The following is a 9998-nucleotide window of genomic DNA, read 5'->3' on the forward strand; positions in this document are numbered from 1 at the left end:
GGTAGGGGGTGGGGGGGGCGGGGGGGGGGGAGGAAGGCAGGGGTCAGCAGGTCCAGGGTGAGGAGGGCTATGGAGAATCTTCAGTGGTGGGGGGGAGAGATATTAAGGAGGCTGGTGTGTTTGGAAAGGAAGGGAGGAAGGGGCAGGAAGGGGCAGAAGGGGGCGGCAGGTGCGGCGCGGGCTGCTGAGGGCTCCCACTCAGACTCACCTTCTCGTAGTACCGGATCTCATACTCGGTGCCATTAGCCCCAGGGGTTCCAGCAGGGACCGGCTCCCGCCACGACAGGGACACACTCTGGGGTTCCACTCGGTCCCTGCGGATCTCATCCTCCTCCCAGGGCGCTGGAAGTTAAGCAAAGTGGGGTTCACCTCCTGCCCAGGGGTCTGGGAACTGCGCATCTGGACTGCGGGAACTAGGCATGGGGTGGGGTGGGGTCTGCGGGATGGGCGGGGCCTAGGCATGGGGCGGGGCGGGGCTAAGGCATCAGGGTGTGAGACCTACAGGGCCAGCTAGAGGCTTCCTGCTGCCTGCTACTCTACATTCAAGCATCCCTAATGGTTCTAATCCCCCAGGCTCTTTTCTGCAGTTTCTATGGCTTGGAGACCTAAGAGAACATTTAGAAGCATGGAAACCAGCTACATAACTATTCCCATAATCTAGTCATTAGAACAATAAACACATGGAACAAACTAGAACTGGAGGGAAATTTTCCCAACGAGATAAAGGGCATTCATGGTAAGTCATACTGAAGGTCATACCCAATAGTGAAAGTCTAGAACCTTTCCATCTAAGATCAGGAAAAAGTCAAGGCTGCCCGCCCTAATCTATGCACCACAAGACTTGAAGTTCTAGCCAGGGCAACTAGGCAAGGAAAAGAATGAACAGTGTCCAAACTGGAAAGTAGAAGCCCCAGATGGCACTATCTTTTATGCAGAAAAGCCCAAAGAGTTCACAAAAGATTTTCTTTTTGGTTGTTGTTTCTTTATTTTTATTTTTTATATTTTTTTCTTTATCTTTTTTAATACTTTCAAAACTGATAAATGCAGCAAAGTTAGAGGACATAAAATCAATATTTAAAAAATAAATTCCATGTTTATATACTAACAACAAACAATTAAAAAGGGAAATTAAGCTAGGAGTGTAGCTCCGTAGCTCCTACCACACACAAAGCCCTGAGTTTGATCCTCAGCATCCCTCCACCACCCCACACACAGGTAAACCTTATTTACAATAATGGGCGATGCTAGAAGTGAAACTATGGCTCAGGTGGTAGAGTACCAGCCTTGGGTGAAACAGCTAAGGGACAGGCCCTGAGTTCAAGCCCAAGACTGACACAAATAAATAAACAAATTTTAATTAAATAAACAGAAGTTTGGAGCCAGCCTGGGCTACATAGTGAGACTCTGCCTGTGACTGACTTTTTTTTTTAAGGACCAGGAATACACCTCAGTGGGTAGAGCATTTGTCTAACATGTATGAGGCCCTGGGTTCCAGCCCTAGCACAAAAAAATACCAAGGGTTGGGAAGGTGGCTCAGTGGTAGAGTGCTTGCTTCACATGCATGAGGCCCTCGGTTTGATTCCTCAGCATCACGTAAACAGAAAAAGCCGGAAGTGGAGCTGTGGCTCAAGTGGTAGAGTGCTAGCCTTGAGCTGAAGAGCTCAGGGACAGTGCCCAGGCCCAGAGTTCAAGCCCCACAACACACACACACACACACACACACACACACACACGCCAATGTGTGGCATCCCTGGGAGGAGAACTCAGGTTCTCACCTGTGTGTGTTGAGTCAGGTTATTTCCAAGAACAGGTATTGGAAAGAAGCTCAGGTTCAGAGAAGCTGTCTGGAATAGGAGGTAGGGGTGGAAATTCAGGCCATTGAGATGACTGGATAAAACCATCAGGGAAAATATATACAGAAAAATAAGCCACAGGAAATAAAGCATTTAAGAGATAGCCAAAGGAGCCTGAAAAGGAAGAGCCAGAGCAGCAGAAGGAAAATGGCAGGGGGCAAGCAAAGCCATAGAAATCTAGTGAACAGAATGATGAAGAAAATCCCCATACTAGGGATATGGCTCAACTATAGAGCACTTTCCTAGCATGCCTGTGAGATCCTGGGTTCAATCCGCAACACAGTAGGTCCTTCCTGTGTCCATTGATGATCTCACTGTCTAAGCCTTAGATTTCTCACATGTAAAATGCTAGACCTGAGGTGAGAATTTCCAAAGTTCTACTCATTAAGGACTTACACAACCCCTGACCCAGGGCAAGTACTCAGTGCAGTTCCACAGAGGAAAGGAACTCATGGCCAGCAGCTCCATGTACAGAGAACAGGCAGAATAAGATGATCCAGAATTTTTGCCTGCCTTCACATCCGGGAGCTCCTGGACTTCAGGGGTTGGGGGAGTAGATGTCACATAGCAGTGCAGTAGCAAGTAGGAACAAAAGCATCATGGCTCCCACTTTGGCAATGGCTAGAATGTAGCTTTCTGTCTTTAACAGTATCAGCCTAGCAGCCCCCACCTCCAGACTTCTCCAAACTCAATGAAGATTTGAGGATTCAGAGAGAGTGGAAATTCCACAGCAGCATTCCAATGCAGTCAGATGCCTGATTGCCACAGTGGGGGCAGGGAGTAGAGTGGTATATTTTTACCTAAGATAAAGCTCCTGGGACTGGATTGGAAGGTGTAATTGTGGTAAAGCCCAGCCTGTGCTGCCCACAGAGTGGCATTGCTTCCCATTCTAAAAATAACTTGAGAATACTTTTTTCCTCCCGCAGTACTTGACCTTGTGTCAGAGAGAGAGAGAGAGAGGGAGAGAGAGAGAGAGAGAGAGGTCTTTGTTACCTCGACAATGGCCAGCTCCTAAGAGTGCCTCTTGGAAGGAATTCATCAGAAAGATCTGGCACAAAGACAGGAGTGATGAGGCCTCCTAGGAGGTGGCTCTGTCCTTTGTAGATACGGGTAGGGGCCTGTCTTTCTCTGTCTCACAGGGAAAGGCCATTCAGTGCCTTAGAGGGCTAGATATAGAGGTAGGAAGTGTTTCCATTTCAGCTTCTCAGAGATATTGCTAGATTTAAAAAATTTTAAGAATGGTAAAGGGGGTCACAAAAATGGAGGGACATAGGGTGAACAAATGTAGCAGTGGTATTCAGTAGAAACTATGTTAAAAATGAACTACATCCAGGTGCCAGGGGCTTACACCTGTAATCCTAGCTACTCAGCAGGCTGAGATCTGAGAATTGCAAGTTCAAAGCCTGCCCAGGCAGGAAAATCTATGAGACTATCATCTCCAATAAACTCCTCAAGAAAAAGGCAGAAGTGGTGGTAGAACACTAGCTTTGAGCCCAGAAAGGCTCAGAGACAGTGCCCAGGCCTTGAGTTCAAGCCCCAGGACCATCCAAAAACTGAAAGAAAGAGGGGGGGGGAAGAACGAAAGAAAGGAAGGAAGGGGGAAAGAAAGAGAAAGAAAGAAAGAAAGAAAGAAAGAAAGAAAGAGGGGCTGGGAAGGTGGCTCAGTGGTAGAGCGCTTGCCTTGCATGCCTGAGGCCCTGGGTTCGATTCCTCAGCACCACATAAGCAGAAAAAAGCAAGCAAGAAAGAAAAAAGAGAGCTATACAACTTCTAGGTGGGAACAGGAGGGAAAAAAACTGCAAGAAAACAAAGGAAGGGGTGACACTGCCCAAAAGGAAATGTACCCATTGCTTAATTTATGAAACAGTAACCTCTCTTTATACCACCTTTATAATGACAATTTTTTTAAATCCTAAGAGGGGGCTGGGAAGGTGGCTCAGTGGCAGAGTGCTTGCCTTGCATGCATGAGGCCCTGGGTTCGATTCCTCAGCACCACATAAGCACAAAAAGCCGAAAGTGGTGCTGTGGCTCAAGTGGTAGAGTGCTAGCCTTGAGCTGAAGAGCTGAGGGACAGCACCCAGGCCCAGCATTCAGGCCACGACCACCACCACCAACAACAACAAAGTTCTAAGAATGGAAAATAAAGATGGATGCTGGTGGTATCTGTCTATAATCCTAGCTTCTCAGGAAGTTGAGACCTGAGGATAAAAAACAGCCTAGGCAGACAAATCTGAGAGACTATTATCTCTAATTAACTAGCAAAAGGCAGAAGTGGAAGTGTGGCTCAGGTAACAGAGCAGCAGCATTGAGTGCAAAAAGTTAAACATGAGTACGAGGCCCTGAGTTCAAGCCCCACTACCAGCACATCACATCACCACCAACACTACCACCACCATCACGATCAAAGAATGGAAAGGGAGTGCTGATAATAAAACTAAATTTGGAGTCCAGGCCCCTATTGTCCACCTGTAGGTTTGTGATAAAATTCGACTGGTGCCCAGGTAGGCCAAAAGTTCAGTAACCACCAAGGAAAACCTATCTACAGCCAACCAGTCCCTTTCCCTGCTGAGAGAGCCATTTGTGATTCAGGGTCCACAGTCTTCCCAGATCTCCCAGAGATTCTCTGTTCTAAGACATCTGGTTTAGGGTTGGGTTGGCAATCCAGTTCCAGCCAACAAAAGAACTCAGCTAAGGGGAAAAAGAATTCTGAGAAAGGTCTGTTGCTTTTTAAAAGCCTGCATGGAAGAAAGCATTCTTTTTATGCTTCTGGATGGTAAGGATATGAGATCTGGAGTTGCCACAGCCAACTTGCCATCGTTAAGAGGTAGCCTACGTGTAATGGATGGGAGAGCAGAAAGACAGAAAGAACCTATGTCCTGGGAAACACTGTTGACCTGCTGAATTAACCAAGCTCTAACTGGAGTCTTCTTAAGAAATCATTTTGGGTTTCATTGGAATCTCAGCTAGTTAGATTGAGATTTATTGTTATCTATAAGCAAAAGCCTCACAACCAACACGAGGAAATCATGCTTATTATTATTGTCATTGTTATCCCCAGAAGCCTCTTCCCTCATAGTTTAACATGCTCTTTCCTTAGGCAACACTAGGCCTATATAGTAAAGGCAGCAAAAGATTAGCCCCTCCCCACTTTCCCTGAGAGAGAACCCTTTGGGATACCTATGACCATATAAGGCATCAAGATTCCCCAAATCTATGAGGTTATAAAGGTCACTTGAAACAATAGCCAGCAATTCTCACTTCCTCTCCCTTGTGAGAAGGGATCTGGCCAGCCCCTTTACTGTAAATAAACCTTTTCTTTGTTCTTTGTACCTGGATGTCCACAGTGGTTTCTGGTGAAGTCTAATTTAATCTAACAATCATCATCATCATTAGTTATTAATAACCAATGCATGTCATCAGCTATCTCCTGGTCAAGGAGATATATAAATGGAAAACATCAACAAATTGGGCAGAAAACAAATGTCAGAATACACAAACTGAAGACTGTCTTCAGAGATAGGAGTCTATTTCGACAGGCGATTTACTGGGAGGGGAACATGCAAGGAGACTGTCTGGCATGTCAAAAAGAAAAATGACCCAGCCTCTGCCAAGTAGGTGGAGAAGGCCATGAGGATAAAGTAGTTAGTGGAGGGAAAGAAGCAGAAGGAAACAAGGCAAGAAAGTCTCATGGGAAATGAAAAACATATTAGCAAAATCGAAATATTTAAAAGAAAATCGAACCAAGTGTGGTGGTGCATGCCTATAATCCTAGCTCTCAGGAGGCTGAGGCAAAAGAATTGTAAATCTGAGGCCAACCTGGACTACATATCAAGAACCTGTCTCAAAAACAAACAACAGGGCTGGGAAGGTGGCTCAGTGGTAGAGTGCTTGCCCTGCATGCAGGAGGCCCTGGGTTCGATTCCTCAGCACCACATAAACAGAAAAGGCCAGAAGTGGCGCTGTGGCTCAAGTGGTAGAGTGCTATTCTTGAGCTGAAGAGCTAAGGGACAGTGCCCAGGCCCAGAGTTCAAACCCCATGACTGGCAAAAAACAAACAAACAACAACAACAACAAAAACCCAGCACAGTAGGGTGCTCATGCCTGTAGTCCTAGTTACTCAGGAGGCTGAGATCTGAGGATTGCAGTTCAAAGCCAGCCTGGGCAGAAAAGTCTCATGAGACTCTTGTCTCAAATTAACCACTAAAAAATCAGAAGTGGCACTCTGGCTCAAGTGGTAGAACACTAGCCTTGAGCACAAAGAGGCTCAGGGAGGGTTGGGAATGTAGAGTGCTTGCCTAGCATGCATGAAGCCCTGGGTTCAATTCCTCAGTACTGCATAAACAGAAAAAGCCAGTAATGGTGGTATGGGTCCAGTTAGAGTGCTAGCCTTGAGCAAAAAGAAGTTCAGGGACAGTGCCCAGGCCCTGAGTTCAAGTCCTAAAACTGGCCAGAAAAAAAAAAAAAAGCTTAGAACAGCACTCAGGCCCTGAGTTCAATCCCCACAACCAACAAACCAACCAACCAGGCCCTGAGTTCAATCCCCACAACCAACCAACCAACCAACAAAAAACAGCCCTACTGGGTGCTGGTGGCTCACATCTGTAAACCTAATCAGTCAGGAGACTGAGATCTGAGGATCATGGCTTGAATCCAGACTGGGCAGTAAAGTCTGTGAGACTTTTTTTTTTTGGTTGGTCATAGGGCTTGAACTCTGGGCCTGGGCGCTGTCCCTCAGCTCTTCAGCTCAAGGCAAGCACTCTACAGCTTGAGCCACAGCGCCACTTCCTGTTTTCCAGTGGTTAATTGGAGATAAGAGTCTCATGGACTTTTCTGCCAAGGCCGGCTTTGAACCGTGATCCTCAGATCTCAGCCTCCTCAGTAGCTAGGATTACAGGTGTGAACTACCAGCATACTGCTTGTGAGACTCTTTTACCCAGTCACCCACAAAAAAGTCAGAAGTAGAGCTGTGCCTCAAGAGGTAGAGCACTAGTCTTGAGCAAAAAAGCCCAGGCCCTAAATTCAAGCCCTAGAACTAGCACAGAAAAGAAAGAAAGAAAGAAAGAAAGAAAGAAAGAAAGAAAGAAAGAAAGAAAGAAAGAAAGAAAGAAAGAAAGAAAGAGAGAGAAAGAGAGAGAAAGAGAGAGAAAGAGAGAAAGAGAAAGAAAGAAAGGAAGGAAGGAACGAAGGAAGGAAGGAAGGAAGGAAGGGAAACAATGAAACAAAGAAAAGAAAAAAACTCCATTACAAACAGTGTACGTTCACATGTGTGCATGTGTCACTATTGGTTTGAACTTAGAGCCTTTTGCTCTCATTCAGATTTCTTGCCCACAGCTGGCTCTAGACCACTTGTGTCACATCTCCAGTCTGGTATTTTGATAGTTATTCAATATGATACTAGAATTTCTAGCCAGAGCAATAAGGCAGGAGAAAGAAAAGAAATTCAAATAGGGAAGAAAGAAGTGAAAGTACCCCTATTTGGTGATGGTATGATCAATCCTTAAAAGACCTTTATAGATGCCATCAAAAAATTCTAGAACCAATAAATACCTTCAGAAACATAGCACTTAAAATCAGTAGCTTTATTATACAACAATAATGAAAGAAAAAGAAATCAGGAAAATAATTTCATTCACATTAGCCTCCAAGAGCAATAAAATACCTAGGTATTAACCAATTATAATTAAAATGATAAAACTTGAACAAAGAAATCAAAGAAGACACCAGAAGACATGCTTATGGACTAGTATGTACAGATCAAGTGCAATACAATACCCATCAAAGTCCCAATGTCGGGGCTGGGAAGGTGGCTCAGTGGTAGAGCGCTTGCCTTGCATGCCTGAGGCCCTGGGTTCGATTCCTCAGCACCACATAAGCAAAAACAAAAAAGCCGGAAGTGGCGCTGTGGCTCAGGTGGTAGAGCACTAGCCTTGAGCTGAAGAGCTGAGGGACAGTGCCCAGGCCCCGAGTTCAGGCCTCACGACTGGACCCAAAAATAAATAAATAAATAATAACAAAGTCCCAATGTCATTCTTAATGGAAATAAAAAAATTAATTCAAAAATTCATATGGAAACCTAAGACCCAAAATAACAAAAGCAATCCTGAGTCAAAAGAACACCACTTGAGACAATCACAAGCCCAAACTTCAAATTATACTACAGAACCATAGTAACAAAAACAGCTTGGAACTGTCACAAAAACTGACACAAAGAACAATGAAACACTATAGAAAATCCGGGAATAAAACCACACAGCCATGTAATTTTTAACAAAGGAACCAAAAACAAATATTAGAAAAAAAAAACAACCTCTTCAACAAATCATCCTAGCAAAATAGGTTGTCTACCTCCAGGAGACTGAATCTTGACCTCTGTCTCTCAGCCTGTCCAAATGGATCAAAGAACTGAAAATATGACCTGAAACTTTCAATCTACTAAAGGAAAACATAGAGAGAGCTCTAGAAGTAATAGACACGGATAATTATCTTCTGAATAGGATTCCAATAGCACAGAAAATAATAACAAGAACTGGCAAATGGGACTAAGTTAAAAAGTTTCTGCATAGTCAAAGAAATAATCCTCAGAACTAAGAGCCAACTCACAGAAGAAAATCTTTGCTAATAATTCAACAGGCAAAGATTAAAATCCAGAATATATAGAGTTTAAAAAGTTCTTTAAAAAGAGGATTGAAGCCGGGTACCAATGGCTCATGCCTGTATTCCTAGCTACTCAGGAGGCTGAGATCTGAAGATCACAGTTTAATGCCAGCTCCAGCAGGAAAGTCCTTGAGATTCTATCTCCAAAAACCACCAGAAAACCGGAAGTGGCACTGTGGTAGAGCACTGTAGCCTTGAGCTGAGAAAGCTTAGTGATAGCACCCAGGCCAGAGTTCAAGACCAGAACTGGCAAAAAAAAAAAAAAAAAGTTAACCATCAAAAGAAAACTTAATCTAATTTATAAATGAATCGATGAGCAGAGGGGTTGGAAGTTGCGATGGACACAAGGAGAAGAATGATGGAAGGGGTAATACTGACCAAGATGTGTGGCGCTCATAAACTGAGGCATTGAATTGAAACCCCTTTGTACAACTATTTAGAGATCAGAAATTTAAAAAAAAAAATTAAGCCTGGTACTGGTGGCTCATGCTTGTACTCCTAGCTATGTAGGAGGCTGAGATCTGAGGATGGAGGTTCAAGGCCAAGAAAAAGCCCATGAGAAGACTCTGTGTGTTGGGGGGGGAGGGGTTTGAACTCTGGGCCTGGGAGCTGACCCTCAGCTCTTCAGCTCAAGGCTAGAACTCTACCACTTGAGCCACAGTGCCACTTCTGGTTTTCTAGTAGTTTGGAGATAAGAATCTTACCAACTATGCTGCCCAAGCTGGCTTTGAACCGCGATCCTCAGATCTCAGCCTCCTGAGTAGCTAGGATTACAGGCGTGAGCCACCAGCGCCTGGAAGCCCATGAGACTATCTAATCAGCAAAAAACCAGAAGCAAAACTGTGGTTCAAGTGGTAGAAGGCTAGACTTGAGCACAAAAGCTGAGGGACAATGCCCAGACCCAGTACCAGAAAAAAAATAATTGCTATTTATTGCAGCATTATTTACCATAGCTAAGATATGGAACCAACCCAGATGTCCCTCAATAGATGAATGGATCAAGAAAATTGTGGTATATATACACAAGAGAATTCTATGCCTCCATCAGAAAGAATGATATTGCCCCATTTGCTAGGAAATGAAAAAACTTAGAAAAAATTATATTAAGTGAAGTAAGCCAGGCCCAAAGAAAGAAAAAATTATATTAAGTAAAGTAAGCCAGGCCCAAAGAAACAAAGGTCCCATGGTTTCCCTTATTTGCAATAACCAGTGTATGTCTAAGTCAAGCAGAAAAGGTCAGATAAGTTGATGCTAGGGAAATGAACCCCAAGATAAGTATTCAAATGTTTTTTTTCTTTCATGCAATTGTTTCTAACATATTTATAAGATTATTTCTTTGTTGCTTTGTATGTCCCTCCCCCACGGTATAAGCCCTGCCTTCACTGTATTTGATGTTGGTATAATTTGTGAAGGGGAAGGGAAAAAACAAATCGTTTAACTAGGGATACAGGTGGACCCATTGCAACAATGAGATGTACAAGCTGTTATGTC

At 44.2% G+C, this 9998-nt stretch overlaps 1 protein-coding gene across 1 annotated transcript in view; it reads right to left on the minus strand.

Annotated features, from left to right (window-relative positions):
• The window catches only part of Epha10 (EPH receptor A10), a 42554-nt gene that overhangs the window by 16633 nt on the left and 15923 nt on the right, over nucleotides 1–9998 (minus strand). Inside the window, exon 6 of the mRNA XM_013016759.1 lies at nucleotides 209–342. Within this exon, the coding sequence (XP_012872213.1) occupies nucleotides 209–342 (134 nt within the window). The remainder of the gene's footprint in view (nucleotides 1–208; nucleotides 343–9998) is intronic.

This window comes from Dipodomys ordii, unplaced genomic scaffold (assembly GCF_000151885.1).
Source record: "Dipodomys ordii isolate 6190 unplaced genomic scaffold, Dord_2.0 Scaffold33, whole genome shotgun sequence".
Taxonomy (NCBI): Eukaryota; Metazoa; Chordata; class Mammalia; order Rodentia; family Heteromyidae; genus Dipodomys; species Dipodomys ordii.